Genomic DNA, 20258 nt, shown 5'->3' on the forward strand with positions numbered 1-20258 from the left:
AACCGGGCTGGAACCCCCGAGATCTCGCGGGACCCCCGGAACGGAGCCGGGACCCCCGAGAATGGACCGGGACCCCCGGGAACGGGGCAGGGACCCCCGAGAACGGACTAGGACCCCCAGGATACCGGGAGCGGGGCAGGGATCCCCGCGAGCCCGGCCGGGACCTCCGGGACCCCCGGAACGGGACCGGGACCCCCGGGACCCCCGGGACAACCGGGAACGGGACTCAGGGGCACCGCAGGGAGCGGGAGCGGGACCGGGACACCGGGACCGGGACCCCCGGGCAGCCCGGACGGGACTCCCGGGACACGCCGGGACTGCCGCCACCGGGGACACCGGCGGGGGCGGGGCCCGCGCGAATGAATGAACGAATGAACCCAAGGGCGTGGGAACCGCCCCCCCCCCGCCGGTCCCCACGGTCCCGCCGTGACTCAGCGCCGGTTCCCGCCGGTGACATCAGCTCCCGGTGTCCGTCCCGGCGCTGCAAAGGGACCGGGACCCTCCGGACCCCCGTCCCGGGCCCCACAGGGAGTGCGGGGGACGGGGCCGGTGCACTCCGGTACCGGGACCCGCTGTGTCGCCAGCCGCCACCGGGACGCCCCGGAGCTCCTCAGCCCGGTCCCGGTGACCCCCGGTGGTGGGGGCAGCGGGGGTCGCTTTTGCCCGGTCCCGGGAAACCGCCGGGGGGAAGTTCCCATCGCTCCGGTACCGGGCGCCGCCGTACGGGGCAGCGCCAGCCCGGACGGTGCTGGGCGGGGGGGTCCCGAGGGGTTACCGGGATGTCCCGAGGCTGCCGGGAGAGGTCCCGAAGGCTCCCGGAGGTACCGGGAGGGATCCCGGGGCTCTCCCGGGACGTGCCCGGGAGGTTAACGGAGGTCCCGGGGCTCCTCGAGGACACCCGGGGGTCCCGACGGCGGCGATCACCGGCGGATCCCGGCGAGATCCCGGCCGGGGTCGCGGGGGTTCCCGGGAGGTCACCGGGGGAAGCCCGGGACGTGCACCGGAGGGGGCGGGGGATGCCTGGGATCCCCGGGGTGGGGTGGCGGGGGCGGAGGTGTTACCGGCGGGGGGGGGGGGGGGGGGGGGTCCCGGGGTCTCGGGGGGCTCCCGGTGCCCGGAGCCGGTTGGCCCGGACGGTTCGGGCCCTTTCTAGAACCGCGGCCGGTCCCGTTTCTATTAATACGCGCCCGGGCGGCGGCGGCGGCGGCGGCGGCGGCGGCGGCGGCGGCGGCGGCGGCGGAGGGAATCCCTGTGACGTCATTGCTAGGATACCAAACAAACACTCCAGACAAGCCCATATATGGCTAATTGCGTCACAGGAACTCCGGGGGGCGGGGACAGGGATCCCCCCCGCTCCCGGCCCGCCCCGGCGCCTCTTAACGGCGGCGGCGGCTCCCGGAGCCTCAAACGGCGACGGCGACCGCGGCCACGGCGGCTGCGGGGTCCGGGCGGGCTCGGGGGGCTCCCGGGGGTCCCGGAGCAGCGGCGGCGGCTGCCGTGACGTCAGCGCAAGGGGGCGGGGCCCCGCCGTATAAAGCGGCGGGGCTGCCGTGAGCAGTTCATTCATAAAACCGGAGACCGGGGGAGCGGCGGGAGCGCCACCGGGGCTCGGAGCGGACGTGCCGGAGCCTGGGAAGGGATTTACCGGAGCTTGCGGCGGCCGAGCGGAACTTTGTGTCGGGCAGCTTGGGACGGATGTGCCGGGACTTGTAGCGGAGAGCCGGAGCCTGGCACGGGGCGCGCCGGGGGCTTTGTACCGGACAACTTTGGAGCCCGGGACGGGCGCGGCGGGACTTTGTACCGAGCAACCGGAGCCTGGGACGGATGCACCGGGGTGTGTAGGGGCGCAGCGGGGCTTTGGAGCGGCGGGCCGGGGCCCGGGACGGACGTACCGGAGCTTACAGTGCACAACCGGAGCCCGGGACGGGCACAGCGGCGTTCGCTACCGGCCGGCCGAAGCTCGCAGAGGCGCACCGGAGCCCCGCACGGATATACCGGAGCCCGTAGCCGCTCACCGGGACGTTGCAGCGGCGCGCCGGAGCCCGGCGCGGACACACCGGCGGCTCTAACCGCGGACGGGAACTCGGACCGACCAACCGGAGCCTGACCGGGGCTCACCGCGCCGAACCGGGGCTCGCCGCCGACCCCCCCATCCGCGAGCCCCCCCTCCGCGGGGCCTCGCCCCGCGCGCTTCCCACCGGAGCCCGCCGCGCCCGCCCGTGATGCCGGTGGCGGCGGCGTGACCCGCAGCCTTGTCGCGGCGGGGCGGCCCCCGCGCCCCCGGGGCCATGTTCCAGGGCTTCCCCGGGGACTACGACTCGGGGTCGCGCTGCAGCTCGTCGCCCTCGGCCGAGTCCCAGTACCTGTCGCCGCTCGACTCCTTCGGAGCCCCGCGGCCGCCGGGGCCGCGCAGGTGAGCGCCGGGAGCGGGGCGGGGGCGGTTTTGGGGAAGGGGGGAGCGGGGGGGGGGATGGCCGGGGGAGGGGCGGGGCCGTGCGTAAGCGCGCGCGGTGACGCCGCCGCCGGCGGTGACGCGGCACGCACGCACGCGGAGCGCGCGGGTTATTTTTGGGGTGTTCCCCCCCTCCCCCCGCCCCGCGCGCGCCGTTGCCAGGGGAGACGGAGGGGGGGGAGGGGAGGGGAGGCCACGCCCCCCTCCAATTCAAGCGCCGCCACGCCACTCCGCGGCGGAAAGCCACTCCCCTCCTCAAAAAAAGCCGGGTGGCCACGCCCCCATCTCCTCTCCGCGCTTTGGCCACGCCCCCTGCGCAGCCAGCGCGGCGGCGGCGGCGACCCCCGGGATGGGGGGGGGGCTCGGGGGTGTCCCCGTGTCCCCCAGGGGTGCGGTGTCCCCCAGGGGTGGCGGTGTCCCCTGGGGACCCGCGGTGTCCCCCCCACACCCCCCCCCCAGGGCTCGCGGGCGACTCCCACGCCCGCGGGTTTGGGGGGTGGGAGTGGGGGGGACACCGGAGTTTGGGGGGGGGAGGGAGCTGCGACCCCCACCCCACCCCCCCCATGGCCGAGATGGGTTTGGGGGCGCTGCAAGGGGGGGGGACAGGGACCCTCGGACAGGGGTGACAGGGACGCGAGGGTGTCACCCGTGGGTGCCCGGCAGCCCTGGCACGGTGATGGTGATGGTGATGATGATGATGATGATGGTGAGCCGGGCACACCCCAGTGCCACCAGCTGGGGACAGCGCTGTCCCCAAGCCAAGGCGCCGCGGGGCGTTGGGGGTTGGCAGAGTGACCGCGCAGCGAGGTGACAATGCCACCCGGTGTCCCCCCCCCGGTGTCACCCGCTGCCCGCCCGGCCCCTGGTGGCGGTGGTGGCGGCGGGGGGCGGGGGGGGGGCTGTCCCCGGCGGTGTCGCCGGCGGTGTCGCCGCTGTCGCCGGCCGCCCTGACCCGTGTGCCCCGCAGGAGTGCAGCGCCCTGGGGGACATGCCCGGCTCCTTCGTGCCCACGGTGACGGCCATCACCACCAGCCAGGACCTGCAGTGGCTGGTGCAGCCCACGCTCATCTCCTCGGTGGCCCCGGGGGCCCCCATGGCGCAGCCGCCCCCCCTGGACCCCTACGACCTGCCCGGGCCCAGCTACTCGACCCCCGGGCTGGGCGCCTTCGCGGGACCCCCGGCGCCGACCCCCGGCCGGGCCCCCCGCGCCCGCCCCCGGCGCAGCCGCGAGGAGACGGTGAGAGGGGACAGCGCGGGTGGTGGCACCTTGGGGACACGGTGGGGGGGGGCTCGGGGGCGTCAAAGTGACAGGAGGTTGGGGGACACGCCGGGTGGTGGCACCTTGGGGACATCGTGAGTGACGGGAGATTGAGGGACACCCGAGGTGGTGGCACATTGGGGACATCATGAGTGGCAGGAGATTGAGGGACACCCCAGGTGGTGGCACCTTGGGGACACTGTGAGCAGTGACAGCTTGAGGGACACCCCAGGTGGTGGCACCTTGGGGACATCATGAGTGGCAGGAGATTGAGGGACACCCGAGGTGGTGGCAGGTTGGGGACACCGTGAGCAGTGAGACATTGAGGGACACCCCGGGTGGTGGCAACTTGGGGACACTGTGAGCAGTGACAGCTTGAGGGACACCCCGTCCCCCTCGGGTGTCCCAGTGGCACCTTGGGGACATCGTGAGTGGTGACAGCCTGAGAGATACCCGAGGTGGTGGCACCTTGGGGACATCGTGAGTGACAGGAGATTGAGGGACACACGAGGTGGTGGCAGGTTGGGGACACCGTGATCAGTGAGACATTGAAGGACACCCCAGGTGGTGGCACCTTGGGGACATCGTGAGTGATGGGAGATTGAGGGACACCCGAGGTGGTGGCACGTTGGGGACATCGTGAGTGGTGACAGCTTGAGGGACACCCCGGGTGGTGGCAGGTTGGGGACATCGTGAGTGGCAGGAGACTGAGGGACACACGAGATGGTGGCAGCTTGGGGACATCGTGAGCAGTGAGACACTGAGGGACACCCGAGGTAGTGGCACCTTGGGGACACCGTGAGTGGTGGCAGCTTGAGGGACACCCCGGGTGGTGGCACCTTGGGGACATCGTAAGTGACAGGAGATTGAGGGACACCCGAGGTGGTGGCACCTTGGGGACATCGTGAGTGGCAGGAGACTGAGGGACACCCGAGATGGTGGCAGGTTGGGGACACCGTGAGCAGTGAGACATTGAAGGACACCCCAGGTGGTGGCACCTTGGGGACATTGTGAGTGGCAGGAGATTGAGGGACACACGAGATGGTGGCAGGTTGGGGACACCGTGAGCAGTGAGACACTGAGGGACACCCGAAGTGGTGGCAGGTTGGGGACATCGTGAGCGGTGACAGCTTGAGGGACACCCCGGGTGGTGGCACCTTGGGGACACCACTCTTGGTGACATCGCCGCCACCCTCACCCGTACCGGGAGGAACGCGGCGGGATTTGGGCACGCAGAGAGCGGGATTTGGGTGCCGGGGGGTGCCGGGGGGTGGCAGCGGGTGGCAGCGGGTGGCAGCGGGTGACAGCGGGTGACAGTCCCGTCCCTTGGCAGCTGACGCCGGAGGAGGAGGAGAAGCGCCGCGTGCGGCGGGAGAGGAACAAACTGGCGGCGGCCAAATGCCGCAACCGGCGCCGGGAGCTGACGGACCGGCTGCAGGCGGTGAGTGCGGCGACACGGGGACACCGCGGGGTGGCCTTGTCCCCAGCGGCCGGGGTGGCCTTGTCCCCAGCGGCCGGGGCCGCGGCGGGGCGACAGGGACGCGTCCCCGCAGGGAGATGGGGACAGGGGTGGTGGTGGCGATGTCCTCGCAGCTGGGGACACGTGGCAGGGAGTTGGGGACAGCAGGAGGGGACAGCGGTGTCGCCGCGGCCGCTGGAGAGGAGGAGGAGGAGGAGGAGGAGGAGGATGGCGCTGCTGCTCTCGGAGCGGGCGCGATGGTGTCCCCAGCACCTGTAAGGGACAGTGACATCCCTGGGGACACCGGGGCGCGTTTGCCCTCGGCGGAGGTGGCAATGTCCCCGAGACCTGGGGACCTCACGGGGGTGGTGGCACCGCAGAGAACCGAGGGTGTCCCCAGGAGTTGGGGACACCGCAGGGGGACAGATCGACGCCCAGCGGTGACAGAGGGGGACAGTGCCACCCCTGAGAGCTGGGGACAGATGGGACACCCAGAGGACAGCGCTGTCCCCAGGCTGGGGGACATCAGAGGGGACAGGTGACCCTGCAGGAGGACGACAATGCCATCCGTGGGGACGGGGGACAAGGGACACCAGAGGGGACAGGCGGACACCCAGAGATGTCGCCAGGCTTGGGGACACCAGAGGGGACAGGCGGACACCCAGAGATGTCGCCAGGCTTGGGGACACCAGAGGGGACAGGCGGACACCCAGAGATGTCGCCAGGCTTGGGGACACCAGAGGGGACAGGCGGACACCCAGGGATGTCGCCAGGCTTGGGGACACCAGAGGGGACAGGCGGACACCCAGAGATGTCGCCAGGCTTGGGGACACCAGAGGGGACAGGCGGACACCCAGAGATGTCGCCAGGCTTGGGGACACCAGAGGGGACAGGCGGACACCCAGAGATGTCGCCAGGCTGGTGCTGCAGGAGGAGGAGGAGGAGGAGGATGACGATGCCACCCGGGGGCATGGAGGACATGGTGGGGGACAGGCGGCCACTCAGGGATGTCCCCCTGACCTGGGGACAGCAGAGGGGACAGACGGGCACTCCAAGGCGCTGCAGGAGGAGGACAGCGCCCTCCGTGGGCACGGGGCACAGGGGAGGGGACAGACGGACACTTAGGGGACGTTGGAGGAGCCTGCGGGGTGTCCCCAGGCTTGGGGACACGCAGGGGCGCTGCAGGAGCAGGAGGACGGACAGGGCGACAGACGGACACACCCAGGGAACGCGGCAGGGCGACAGCGCCGTGCCCAGGCCGGGGGACACCTGGGGGACACCTGGGGACACCTGGGGGACACCTGGGGGACACCTGGGGACGTTCCCGCGTCGCTGACCGCGCTGTCCCCTCCCGCAGGAGACGGACCAGCTGGAGGAGGAGAAGGCGGAGCTGGAGTCCGAGATCGCGGAGCTGCGCAAGGAGAAGGAGCGCCTGGAATTCGTGCTGGTGGCCCACGCGCCCGCCTGCAAGGTCCCCTTCGAGGACATCGGCGCCGTGGGCGCCGGCCCCGCACCGGAGGTGAGCAGCCCGGGCAAGGCGGGGACCGTCGCCTTCCTGCCCCCGGCGCCGTTCCAGGGCCCGCAGGGTCCCTTCCCCGGCTGCTGCCTCCCGCCCGGGGTCCCCGCGGGACCCCCTAACGCGACCCCCGCGTTTGTGTTCACCCACCCAGAGGGAGCCACGTGTGGAGCCTCGCACCAGCGGAGCAGCAGCAGCGACCAGTCCTCGGACTCCTTGAACTCTCCCTCGCTCCTCGCGTTGTGAACGGGTGCCCCCACCCCGTGCCCCCCCCCCCGCCTCTCCCCGAGCCCCCCAAAAACGGGCACCTCCTCCCTGCCCCCGCCGCGCCTCGGGCTGGGCTTGGCCCGCCCCGCTTTTTGGTTTTTTTTTTTTTTCCCAGCTCCGGTGGGGTTGGTTGTTTTTTTTTTTTTTTGTTCTGTTTGTTTGTTTGTTTGTTTTTTTTTTGTTTGTTTTGTTTTGTTTTTTTTTTTTTGTTTTGGTTTTTTTTTTTTTTCTGGGGGGAGGTTGGGAGGGTTTTTTTTTTTTTTTTTTTTGGAGGGGGGGTGGAGTTTTTTGGCGCCTGGTGGCCGTGATGAGGCTCCCGCGTTCCCGTGGCTGCTCGGAGGTGTCTGCTCCCGGCCCCCGCCTCCTCGCGGGGGTCCCTGCGGGATCTCCGTCCCTGCTCCCGCTGCCCGCAGGAGGTTCTGTGTCACCTCAGAGGTGTCCGTCCCTCGTTCCGCGGGGGTCCCTCGGGGACCCCCGTCCCTCCGGAGGTGTCCCTGCCCGGTCCCCGCTGCCCGGAGAAGCCTCTCGCGGTGTCCCTGTCACCCCGGAGGTGTCGGTCCCTCATTTCACGGCGCTCGTCCGGCGTCTCCGCCCCTTCGGAGATGTCCCTGCCCCACCTCCATCCCCGGCGAGGTCTTTTTGGTCCTCCCCGCCGCCTTTGGAGGTCCCTGTCCTCCGTCCCCGCCGTCCCGGGGGACTTCAGGCAGCGCCTCCGTCCCTTTGGTGACGCCCCCGTGCCGCCCCCGCCACCTGGAGAAGGTCTCCGCGGTGTCCCCCGTCACCTTGCAGGTGTCTGTCCCCGATCCGGGGGGGGGGTCCCTGCCGCGTCTCCATCGCTTGGGAGATGTCCCAGCCTGGCCCTGGTGGCACCTGTGACACCTGAGGTGTCCCCAGTCCCCCGCTGAAGGTCCCCGCGCCCGATCCCGGACCCCCAGGAGGGTCCCGGTGCCATCTCCACCCCCTTTTTGGAGAAGCCACCGCCGTGTCCCCGTCCCCACAGAAGGTCCCTGTGTCATTTCTGTCCCCCTGGAGATGTCCCGTGTCCCCCCCCCCCCGCCGCTCTGAGGGGCTCCACGGGCCACCTCCTCCGGCTCCAGGTGTCCCTGTGGCCACCTCCGGTTCCAGGTGTCCCTGTGGCCACCTCCTCCGGCTCCAGGTGTCCCTGTGGCCACCTCCTCCCGCTCCAGGTGTCCCTGCGGGGTCTCCCCCCGCTCGGAGGTGCCACTCCTGTCACCTCCCCCGTCCTCCCTCGGGGGTCCCTGGGGCCTCCAGGTGACCCCTCCAGGTCACCTCCCCCTCCTCGGAGCTGCCCCTCCGCCACCTGCGGGAGCCCCCAGGTGCCGCCCCCGTGCCCCTCCAGGGCCACCCCTCCAGGTGAGCCCTCCTCCAGGTGACACCTCCAGGTGGGCTCCCGTGTCCTGCTCGCCCCTCGCCCGCCTTGTCCCCCGCCTGTCCCCTTCCGCTTCGCCGGCCTTGGCTCCGCCCCCGCCCCCCCCCCCCCACTCCCCCCGGTATATAAATCTATTTTTGTTGCGCGGGAGATGTTTAATTTTTTATTATTATTATAACGAGGATAATTATTGTCGCCCTGTGCCGTGTTCGTGCCCGCCCGGGGCCGCCCCGGGCCCCCCGTCCGCGCTCGTCCCGCCCCAAACGTGGCCAATAAAGCAGCTTCCAGCGGCTCCGCGGCTCCGGTGGCGTTTTTTGGGGTGGGGGGGGACACTGGGGGGGGGGGCACCGAGGGGGGCTGGGGGGGAGGGACACGGGGACAGCGGGGACACGGGGACAGCGGGGACACGGAGCTCTCGGGGACACGGAGCTCTCGGGGACACGGAGCTCGTGGGGACACGAGCACGGCCATCGCGGGGACACGGGGACAGCGGGGGCGTCGCCCCGCTGCCCCACCCACCCGTCAATCAACGGGGAAATGGGTGGGGCGGAGACCACGCCCTCCTCAAGTCACGCCCCCTCCCCCGCTCGCCTGCAGTTCCGCCGGTGAGCGGCAGGGGGAGCGCGGGGTGAGAAACTGGGCGGGGGGGGCGTCTCCCAGTTTGGGGGGGGGGCCTGCCCAGTTTGGGGGATCATTTCCCAGTTTGGGAGGTCCCTGCCCAGTTTGGGGGGGGGGGCCCTGCCCAGTTTGGGGCATCCTTTCCCAGTCCGGTGTGGATTCACTCTCAGTTTAGGGGATTCTCTCCCAGTTTGGGAGGTCCCTGCCCAGTTTGGGGGATCCTTTCCCAGTTTGGGTGTGGATTCTCTCCCAGTTTGGGGGATCCCTGCCCAGTTGGGTGTGGATTCACTCCCAGTTTAGGGGATTCTCTCCCAGTTTGGGAGGTCCCTGCCCAGTTTGAGGGATCCTTTCCTGGTGCTATGTGGGTTCTCTCCCAGTTTGGGGGATCCTTTCCCAGTTTGGGAGGTCCCTGCCCAGTTTGGGGGATCCTTTCCCAGCTCCGGTGTGGGTTCTCTCCCAGTCTGGGGGGTCCCTGCCCAGTTTGGGGGATCCTTTCCCAGTTTGGGGGGTCCCTGCCCAGTTCGGGGGATCCTTTCCCAGTTGGGTGTGGATTCTCTCCCAGTCTGGGGGGTCCCTGCCCAGTTTGGGGGATCCTTTCCCAGTCTGGGGGGTCCCTGCCCAGTTTGGGGGACCCTTTTCCAGTTGGGTGTGGATTCTCTCCCAGTTTGGGGGGGTCCCTGCCCAGTTTGGGGGATCCTTTCCCGGCTCCGGTGTGGGTTCTCTCCCAGTTTGGGGGATCCTTTCCCAGTTTGGGGGGGTCCCTGCCCAGTTTGGGGGATCCTTTCCCGGGTCCGGTGTGGGTTCTCTCCCAGTTTGGTCCCAGCTTGATGCGGACTCTCTGCCCCAGTTTGATCTGGATTCTCTCCCAGTTTGGGGGACCCTTTCCCAGTTTGGGGCTCCCTGGGGTGCTCCGGGGGGGGGCCGTGCCAGCTTTGGGGGCTCCCCCCGACCCCCGCACTCCTCCCTTTGGGGGGGTTTCCTTCCTCCCCCCCCCCCCTCCTTGACGTCAGTGGCCCGGTGATTCACCGGGGCCGCGCCGCTGTCACCCCCGTGTCCCCCCGCCGGGCCCGGACCCCGCGGCTCTCTGTCGCCCACGCGGTGCCACCCCCGTCCCCAAAGTGTCCCCCACGCCGTCCCAGCGCCGGGGTCCCCCCTGCGCGCCCCCCCCCGTCCCCCCTCCCCGGCGCCCCCGGTCCCCGCCCAGCGCTGCCGCTTCCGCCGCCGCCGCCGGTCCCTTGGCAGGGCCGGGGGTGACACGGTGACCCCTGGCCCCGCTCCCGCCGCGGTCACTTATTTTTAGCTGTCGCCTCTTCCTGGCCGGATCCCGACTATTTCTGACCCGGGGATGGGGGGGGGGGACCCACCCAGGGCCCCCCCCCCCCCGAGCTGGCGGGGGTGGCCGCGGCCTCAGTGTCCCTCCCGGGGGTGTCCCACGAGACCCCTCGCTGTCCCCAACCCTGTCCCCAGCGCCGCCACGGCCCTCGGTGTCCCCCTGTCCCCGCATTGTCCCCTTATCCTTGCTGTGTCCCCGCATTGTCCCCTTGTCCCTGAAGTGTCCCCTCGTTCCCGCATTGTCCCCTTGTCCCCGCATTGTCCCCTTGTCCCTGAAGTGTCCCCTCGTTCCCGCATTGTCCCCTTGTCCCCGCATTGTCCCCTTGTCCCTGAAGTGTCCCCTCGTTCCCGCATTGTCCCCTCGTTCCCGCATTGTCCCCGCATTGTCCCTGCAGTGTCCCCTCGTCCCCGCCGTGTCCCCTTAGCCCTGCTGTGTCCCCGCAGTGTCCCCGCATTGTCCCCTTATCCCTTCAGTGTCCCCTTGTCCCTGCAGTGTCCCCTCGTCCCCGCCGTGTCCCCTTGCCCCCGCATTGTCCCCTTGTCCTCGCATTGTCCCTGCAGTGTCCCCTCGTCCCCGCATTGTCCCCTTGTCCCCGCATTGTCCCTGCAGTGTCCCCTCGTCCCCGCCGTGTCCCCTTAGCCCTGCTGTGTCCCCTCGTCCCGCATTGTCCCCGCAGTGTCCCCGCATTGTCCCCTTATCCCTTCAGTGTCCCCTTGTCCCCACCGTGTCCCCTTAGCCCTGCTGTGTCCCCTCGTCCCGCATTGTCCCCTCGTCCCGCATTGTCCCCGCAGTGTCCCCGCATTGTCCCCTTATCCCTTCAGTGTCCCCTCGTCCCCGCCGTGTCCCCTTGCCCCCGCATTGTCCCCTCGTCCCGCATTGTCCCCTCGTCCCCGCATTGTCCCCTCGTCCCGCATTGTCCCCGCAGTGTCCCCGCATTGTCCCCGCAGTGTCCCCGCATTGTCCCCTGGTCCCCGCCGTGCGGTGGCTCCCAGCGCGGCCCTGGTGGCCCTTCCCGCGGTGTGGCCACCACGGGAGGGCCCCTCGTGTCCCCAAGCCCCCCGCGGTGTCCCCAAGGACGAGGACACGGGAACGCCGCGTTAATTTACGGCCTCATTTACACACTGGGAGGAACTGGGGGCGGGGGTTGGGTCGCGCCCAGATTTGGGGTGTCCCCATCTCGGGGCAGCGGGGACAGCCCCAAGCCCGGCGGTTCTGGGGGTCCCGGGGGGGGGGGGGGGTGTCACGGGGGGGTCCTGGCGGGGCTGCGGCGCGGCAGGCGCAGCCGGGGCAGGTGGAACGGGAGGCAGCGCACGGGGCGCGGCGCCGGCAGCTCCGAGAAGAACGTCCGGTGCCGGGGCGGGGGGGGCGGCCCCGGCTCGGCCTCCGACCCCCCCAGATCCTGCAGCACCCCCAGGATCTCGCGCCGGGGGCCCTGCGCCCGCAGCCCCCGCGCGTCCAGCAGCGCGGCCACGTGCCTCCGCCTGCGGGGACAGCGGGGACAGCGAGGGGACAGAGCGGGGACAGCGGGGGGACAGCGAGGGGACAGAGAGGGGACAGCGGGGGGACAGCGGGGGGACAGCGAGGGGACAGCGGGGACAGCGAGGGGACAGCGAGGGGACAGCGAGGGGACAGCGGGGACAGCGAGGGGACAGCGAGGGGACAGAGCGGGGACAGCGGGGGGACAGCGAGGGGACAGCGGGGGGACAGAGAGGGGACAGCGAGGGGACAGAGAGGGGACAGCGAGGGGACAGCGAGGGGACAGCGAGGGGACAGCGGGGACAGCGAGGGGACAGCGAGGGGACAGCGAGGGGACAGCGGGGACAGCGGGGACAGCGAGGGGACAGCGGGGGGACAGCGAGGGGACAGCGGGGACAGCGGGGACCGGGGGTCAGCGGCGACAAAATCCGCACCCCCGTCCCGGAGCCCCGGGGTTCGGGGAGAGGCGGATTTTGGGGCGCGCCCAGCTCCGGGGTGACCCCCCCCCCTCCCCCCCCCCCGCGGTTTAACTGGTCTCAGTTCCCCCCTGCCCGGTTTTAACTGGTGTCCCCTCCCCCGCCGCGTCCCCCCCCCCCCCCCGGTGTGGCCGCGCGTGCCACCGGTCCCCCGGGACCGGCACCGGGACAGGGGGAGGGGAGCTGGCGCTCGGCCGCGGCCGCTTCCCGGCGGCAGGAGCGGGGCGGGGGCTGCCGGGAAGGGCCGGAGGCCACGTCCGGTCACCCCCGCTCGGTCGCCGCGGGCTCGCCGCCTCCTGCCCGTGGCTACCGTGGCCGGCCGTGTTACCCCCCCCCCCCCCCCCTCGGTGCCACCCCCGGTTGTGTCACCCCCCGGCGGGGGTCCCCGCACCCACCGGACGTCGGGGAAGTCCCTGGCCAGGGCGCCGACCTCCATCTGCAGCGCGGCCGTGTCCTCCAGCACCAGCAGCTCCCGCAGCCGCGGCACCACCGAGTCCAGCCAGGGCGATGCCGAGTCCTGCGGGGACATCGGGGACATCGGGGACATCGGGGACATCGGGGACACCTCAGCGCGCGGCGGCGGCCGCCGCGGCCACGGGGGTCACCCAACTGCCACTGATGTCCCACGGGTGTCACCCAACCCAGCGATGTCACACAGATGCCACCCAACCCAAAAATATCCCACGGGTGCCACCAAACTCACCAATGTCCCACAGGTGCCACCCAACCCAGCAATGTCACACGGGGGTCACCCAGCACCCAGTGATGTCCCACAAGTGTCACCCAACCGAAAAATATCCCACAGGTGCCACCAAACCCAACCCCCATCAATGTCCCACAGGTGGCACGCAACCCAAAAATGTCCACAGGTGCCACCAAACCCACCGATGTCCCACACGCGCCAACCAACCCAAAAATGTCCCATGGGTGCCACCCAACCCAGCGATGTCCCACAGGTGCCAACCAACCCAAAAATGTCCCACAGGTGCCACCCAACCCAACGATGTCCCACAGGTTCCACCAAACCCAACGATGTCCCACAGGTTCCACCAAACCCAGCGATGTCCCACAGGTGCCACCCATCCCACCAATGTCCCACAGGTGCCACCCAACCCAACCCCCGGCGACGTCCCACGGGTGTCACAGCCGCGGGTGCCGCCCGCCCCAGCGCCCGGCGGGTCCCGGGGGGTCTCACCAGGCGCGTGAAGAGCTCGCGGAGCTGCCGGGCCTCGTCGCCCAGCCGGGCGGCCACGCGGGCGCGCGCCTTGGCCGAGGCGCAGACCAGGCGCCCCTGCAGCAGCGGCCGCACGTACTCGATGAGCACGCGGCGGTGCAGCTCGCTGACCAGCACCTGGCACGGGGCAGCGCGGGGCCAGCGCGGCCGCCGCGCCCGCGGTGTCACCCAGAGCTGCCCCAGCATGGCCACTGTGCCCACAGTGTCACCCAGAGTGGCCCCGGTGTGGCCACCGTGCCCGTGGTGTCACCCAGGGCGGCCCCGGCGTGGCCACTGTGCCCACGGTGTCACCCAGAGTGGCCCTGGTGTGGCCACTGCGCCTGCAGTGTCAGCCAGGGTGGTCCTGGCACGGCCACCGTGCCCGCGGTGTCACCCAGGGTGGCCCTGGCATGGCCACTGTGCCCACAGTGTCACCCAGGGTGGCCCCAGCATGGCCACCGTGCCCGCGGTGTCACCCAGGGTGGCCCCGGCATGACCACTGTGCCCACAGTGTCACCCAGAGTGGCCCTGGTGTGGCCACCGCGCCCGTGGTGTCACCCAGGGTGGCCCCGGCATGACCACTGTGCCCACAGTGTCACCCAGAGTGGCCCCGGTGTGGCCACCGTGCCCGCGGTGTCACCCACAGCAGCACCCAACAAAGTCCCATGGCCATCGCACCCATGGATGTCACCCAACGCGACACCCAACAATGGCACGGTGTCCCACGGGTGTCACCCAACCCAACTCCACACTGATGTCACAATGTCCCACAGGTGTCACCCAACGCGACACCCAACAATGGCACCATGTCCCACGGGTGTCACCCAATGCAAGTCCCCACTGATGTCACAATGTCCCACAGGTGTCACCCAACGCGACACCCAACAATGTCACCGTATCCCAGGGGTGTCACCCAGCCCCACTCCCCATTGATGTCACGGTGTCCCAGAGGTGTCACCCAATGCGACACCCAACAATGTCACAACGTCCCACGGGTGTCACCCAACCCAAGTCCCCACTGATGTCACGGTGTCCCAGAGGTGTCACCCAACGCGTCACCCAACAATGTCACCACGTCCCACGGGTGTCACCCAACCCAAATCCCCACTGATGCCACGGTGTCCCACGGGTGTCACCCAACCCCACGCAGGACCCGGGCCCCGCACACCTGGTGGGGCTCGGGGTGCAGAGGGCGCAGCGTCTGCGCGAAGCCGGTGATGAGCATCACGATGGCGTCGAAGGCGTCCGAGCTCGTCAGCCACTTGCGCTTCATCAGCTTGCCAAAGTGGGGCTGGGGGTGGCACGCGGGGACGTCACCGCAGCGCCCACCCGCAGGTGGCACCTGGGTCGGCCACCAGCGCCCGGTGATGGTCGCCGTGTCCCACGGGTGTCACCCAACCCAACACCCAGTGACAGCCACCATGTCCCACAATTGTCACCCAACAAAACTCTCAGTGATGGCCACCATGTCCCAGAGATGTGGCCACCATGTCCCACAGGTGTCACCCAACCCTGCTCCCAGTGGTGGCCACCATGTCCCAGAGGTGTGGCCACCACGTCCCACAATTGTCACCCCAACCCAGCACCCAACAAAGCTCCTCGTCACGCCCATGGCCGTCCCCCGCCCGCCCTGGGGACACCTTGAGGTCCTCGAAGAGGCGCCGCGTGAGGAGGTGGCCGCAGGCGCGGGTGACCCGGTCCAGCGCGGCGTGGGCCTGGCGCCGCGGCTCCTCGCTCTCGGGGTGCCCGAACTGCGCCAGCCGCTCGGCGAAGGCCCTGCCCGAGGGGACACCGGGCGGGGGGGGGGGGGGTCAGGGCGCCGCGGGGACCCCCGGGGACGCGGGGGGACCCGCGGTGGCCTCACCTGAAGGGGGGGCAGCAGTTGGCCAAGGCGATGGCACGGCCGGGGGCGCCGTCGGGCGGGGGGAGCTCGCCGGGGGCTTCCAGGAACCGCTCCACCTTCCGCTGGAAACTGGGGGCGCCCCGGTCACCGCGGTGGCACCGGGGAGCTGGGACGGGCCACGCGGGGGACACGGCGGCTGCCGTGCCACCCGGCCTCCGCCCCGCGCGTCCCCCGTGTCCCCGCAGCCCCCGCCCCGTCCTGCGTCACGTGCCGCTGTCCCCACGCCCCCCCCATGTCCCCTACGGGTGTCCCCAGGGTGTCCCCAGGGTGTCCCCGGGCTGTCCCACCTGTGCAGGAAGGCCACCAGCACGCCCAGCAGGCTGTGGGCCATCTCCCGCCCGAACTCGGGGGTCACCTGGGGGGCTCGGTCCACGTGCGCCCGCAGCAGCTGTGGGGACACGGCCACCGCGGGTGTGGGGACACGGCCGTGGTGTCCCCTGAGCTGTGGGGACACGGCCACAGTGTCCCCTGAGCTGTGGGGACACGGCCACAGTGTCCCCTGGGCCATGGGGACACGGCCACCGCGGGTGTGGGGACATGGCCACCATGGGTGTGGGGACATGGCCACCGCGGGTGTGGGGACATGGCCACCATGGGTGTGGGGACACGGCCACGGCGTCCCCTGAGCCCTGGGGACACGGCCACCGCGGGTGTGGGGACATGGCCGTGGTGTCCCCTGAGCCGTGGGGACACGGCCACAGTGTCCCCTGGGCCATGGGGACACGGCCACCGTGGGTGTGGGGACACGGCCACCGCGGGTGTGGGGACACGGCCACGGCGTTCCCTGGGCCATGGGGACACGGCCACTGCCACGGTGTCCCCCGGGCCACCGCCGGCCCCTCGGCGGGCTCACAGCGGGGTCCCCAGGGGCCACCCCGGGGGACAGGGACAGGCTCCGGGGGGTGGCGTGGCCGTACCCCGGTGACGCGCGTGGCCAGCCCCTCCTCCATGTCCTGGCTGGTGACATCCTCGGGCCACGTGTCCTCGCTCAGCTGCAGCTCCTGCGCCACGGCCACCTCCACCTTGGCCTGGGGCAGCGAGGGGACACGGCGGGGACACGGCGTGGGCGTGGGGACAGCGGGGCGCGGAGCCCCCTGCTGCCCCCCGCCCCGGCGCCGCCGCGGCGCCCGCCGTGTCCCCAGCCCGGTGTCGCCGGTGTCCCCACCTTGACGGCGGCGATGCAGGAGCTCTCGAGGTCGCGCTGGGTCTCGGGGGGCAGCAGGGGCCCCAACTCCTGTGCCCGCAGCAGCGCCCCCACCTCGGGGTGCCCCAAAACCTCCCTGGGGGGGGTGGGGGACAGCCCCGGTGGGTGTCTGGGGACGCCCCGGGGACACGGGGGGGGACACGGGGGGAGGGGTGTTGGGGGCTGACACCCCCCGCGGTGGGTGGGGCAGGTTTTGGGGGGTCCCGCGGGTGTCACAGGGTTCTGGGGGGGGGGGTCGCACAGGTGCCACGAGGGGTCCCCTGGGTGTCCCAGGGGTGACACTCTCTGTGCCGGGGTGGGCGGGGCAGATTTTGGGGGTCCCCAGGTGTCTCACCCGGGGCGGGCGCGGCTCTGGGGCAGATTTTGGGGGTCCCCACGTGTCTCACCCGGGGTGGGAGCGGCTCTGGGGCAGATTTTGGGGGTCCCCAGGTGTCTCACCCGGGGTGGGCGCGGCTCTGGGGCAGATTTTGGGGCTCCCCAGGTGTCTCACCCGGGGTGGGAGCGGCTCTGGGGCAGATTTTGGGGGTCCCCAGGTGTCTCACCCGGGGTGGGCGTGGCTCTGGGGCAGATTTTGGGGGTCCCCAGGTGTCTCACCCGGGGTGGGCGTTGCCGCGGGGCAGATTTTGGGGGTCCCCAGGTGTCTCACCCGGGGTGGGCGCGGCTCTGGGGCAGATTTTGGGGGCCCCCAGGTGCCTCACCTGGGGTAGGCGTTGCTGTGCCAGTCGAGCAGCAGGTACAGGTCGGGCACGGCCAGGGGCCTCTGGGCCAGCGCCCGCAGCTGCTGGGCCAGCGCTCGGTGGTAGCCGCGGGCGTAGACCCCGAGCGCGCCGTACTCGGGGGGGTACGCGGGCGCCACGTGGCTCCGCACGACCCCCAGGTCGCCCACCACCCTGGCGGCCAGCGCGGCCAGCCGGGCCCCCAGCCCGCCCGCCGGGGCCACCTGCGCCAGCCGCTCGCTCGCCGCCCTGGCCACCGCCTCGCGCCAGCGGCGCCGCAGCCCCCGCGGCCGCCCCGGGTGGGTCCCGGGCGGGCTCCGCGCGTCCGCCGCCTCCTCCTGCTCCAGCACGGCCACCACGGCGCGCAGCGGGGCCACCGCTCGCCCCGCGGCCACCGCCTCGCCCACCACGGCCCAGAGCTGCGCCAGCAGCGCCCGGTAGAGCAGCGCCACGTCCCGCGCCCGCCGCCCGCCCGCCGGGACCGGCGACGGCGGCGGGGTGCCCGCGGAGGGGGGCGCGGGGAGGGGACGCGGGGACGGCGGGCGCGACGGCGACAGCGAGCACTCGGCCTCCAGCGCGATGATCTGCGCGTCCGCCGCCACCAGCTCCCGCCGCTGGATCAGCTCCAGGATCTCCAGCACTGCGCGGCACCCGGGGGGGACGCGTGGGCTCTGTGCCGCCTGTCCCCGTGTCGCCTGTCCCCGTGTCCCCAGCCCCGTGTCCCCTCTCCCCATCCCCCTGTCCCCGTGTCCCCTGTCCCCAGCCCCGTGTCCCCAACCCCGTGTCCCCTCTTCCCAGCCCCGTGTCCCCGTGTCCCCTCTCCCCATCCCCGTGTCCCCCTGTCCCAGCCCGCGTCTCCGTCCCGTGTCCCTCTGCCACATCCCCGTGTCCCCCTGTCCCCGTGTCCCCCTGTCCCCGTGTCCCCCTGTCCCCATCCCCTGTCCCCCTGTCCCCATGTCCCCCTGTCCCCCTGTCCCCATGTCCCCCTGTCCCCGTGTCCCCTGTCCCCCTGTCCCCCTCTCCCCATGTCCCCATGTCCCCCTGTCCCCTGTCCCCGTGTACCCCTGTCCCCATGTCCCTGTGTCCCCGTGTCCCCGTGTCCCCGTGTCCCCGTGTCCCCCTGTCCCCATCCCCGTGTCCCCGTGTCCCCGTGTCCCCCTGTCCCCGTGTCCCCGTGTCCCCCTGTCCCCATGTCCCTGTGTCCCCGTGTCCCCGTGTCCCCCTGTCCCCGTGTCGCCTGTCCCCGTGTCCCCAGCCCCGTGTCCCCATCCCCATGTCCCCATGTCCCCGTGTCCCCCTGTCCCTCTGTCCCCGTGTCCCCTGTCCCAGCCCGCGTCTCCGTCCCGCGTCCCTCTGCCACATCCCCGTGTCCCCCTGTCCCCGTGTCCCCCTGTCCCCATCCCCTGTCCCCCTGTCCCCATGTCCCCCTGTCCCCCTGTCCCCATGTCCCCCTGTCCCCGTGTCCCCTGTCCCCCTGTCCCCCTCTCCCCATGTCCCCATGTCCCCCTGTCCCCATGTCCCCCTGTCCCCGTGTCCCCTGTCCCCCTGTCCCCCTCTCCCCATGTCCCCATGTCCCCCTGTCCCCGTGTCCCCCTGTCCCCGTGTCCCCAGCCCCGTGTCCCCATCACCGTGTCCCCTGTCCCCATCCCCCTGTCCCCCTGTCCCCGTGTCCCCCTGTCCCCGTGTCCCCCTGTCCCCGTGTCCCCCTGTCCCCTGTCCCTGTCCCCATCCCACGTCCCATCTCCCAAAGTCCCCCTCCCTTTCTCCGCGTGTCCCTTGTCACCATCGCCGTGTCCCTGTGGCCTCTGTCACCGTCCCCAAGCCCCCCTCTGTCACCTCCTGTTCCCTGTCCCCATCCCCTGTCCCCAATCCCCCCCCCGCCCCCCGCGTGTCCCCAAGCCCCCCCCTCTGCTGTCCCCACTCACCCGACAGCGGCTCCCTGTCCCCGTCCCTGTCCCCGTCCTTGTCCTTGTCCCTCCCGCCGCTCTCGGGCCGCGCTCCCGCTCCGTCCGCGCCGTCCCCCGCCTGTCCCTCCACCGGCGACGCCCTCTCGGTGCCGCCGCGCTGTCCCCACGTCGCCAGGGCCAGCCGCAGCAGCGACCCCCGCTTGCCCCCGCCCGCCTCCTCCGGGGGTCTCCGCGGGACCCCCGAGTCCTCGGAGCGGCGGCGCCCGCGGGGCCCCGCGGGGTCGCGGGGGGGGCGGCGGCCGCGCCCGAAGGGCCCCCCCAGCTGGCCCAGCTGGCCCCCGAGCTGGCCCAGGTGGCCCCCGAGCTGGCCCAGCTGGCCCCCCAGCCCCACCAGCCCGCCCAGGGTGGCGCGGCGCCGGCGGCGACCCTCGGGGTTGGCGGCGAAGGGGTCCCCGTCCTCCGGGCCCCCCTCCGCCGCCCCGCCCGGGGGTCTCCGGAGCAGCGGCATCGCCGGGGGGGGCACCGGGGACACCGGAGGGCGCGGGGACAGCGGGGTGGCACCGGACGGACCGCGGGGTGGCACCGGACGGACAGCGGGGTGGCACCGGACGGACCGCGGGGTGGCACCCGGACCGCGGGCTGGCACCGGCGGGGACGCGGCAGGCGGGCGCCGGTGGCTCCGGTGGCGCGGGCGGCGGCGGCGAGGGGGACACCGGCGGCGGCGAGGGGGACACCGGCGCTGCTGGCGGTGACACCGGCGCTGCTGGCGGTGACACGGGCGGCGCTGCCGGCGGGGACACTGGCGGCGCTGGCGTGGCCGGGGGTTTCCTGAGGAAGCGCCGCCCCGGAGGGGCCTCCCCGGCCGGGCAGGGTCAGCCCCGGTTCCGCTCGGGCACCGGGACGGGGCGGGGGCACCGGGGGAGCCCGCGGAGGGGGCGGGGGGCGGCGGGACGGGACCCCGGGGACACCGGGGACACCGAGGACACCGGGAGGGGACCCGGTGACCCCGGGGGTGGCACAGGGACAGGATGCAGTGCCAGCATGGGTGACACAGGTGACCCCAGGTGTGA

At 72.0% G+C, this 20258-nt stretch overlaps 2 protein-coding genes across 2 annotated transcripts; one reads left to right on the forward strand and one right to left on the reverse strand.

Moving 5' to 3' along the window:
* Positions 1-2210: 2210 nt before the first annotated feature.
* FOSB (FosB proto-oncogene, AP-1 transcription factor subunit) lies at positions 2211-7070 on the forward strand. Its single transcript, XM_053968540.1, is given in 5 exon segments — positions 2211-2385; positions 2388-2413; positions 3420-3689; positions 5044-5151; positions 6527-7070. Coding segments are annotated over 5 exon segments (906 nt in total). The 5' UTR covers positions 2211-2288; the 3' UTR covers positions 6932-7070.
* Positions 7071-11502: 4432 nt separating this feature from the next.
* On the reverse strand, positions 11503-19696 carry EXOC3L2 (exocyst complex component 3 like 2). Its single transcript, XM_053968501.1, has 11 exons — positions 19207-19696; positions 17264-17921; positions 16527-16641; positions 16279-16389; positions 15649-15803; positions 15323-15430; positions 15099-15234; positions 14627-14749; positions 13441-13596; positions 12641-12762; positions 11503-11774 (listed from the first exon to the last, which is right to left on the reverse strand). Exons 1-11 carry the CDS (start codon positions 19694-19696, stop codon positions 11534-11536), a joined length of 2415 nt encoding a protein of 804 aa, XP_053824476.1. The 3' UTR covers positions 11503-11533.
* Between the last annotated feature and the right edge of the window lie 562 nt (positions 19697-20258).

Source organism: Vidua chalybeata, chromosome 35, assembly GCF_026979565.1.
Source record: "Vidua chalybeata isolate OUT-0048 chromosome 35, bVidCha1 merged haplotype, whole genome shotgun sequence".
Lineage (NCBI taxonomy): Eukaryota > Metazoa > Chordata > Aves > Passeriformes > Viduidae > Vidua > Vidua chalybeata.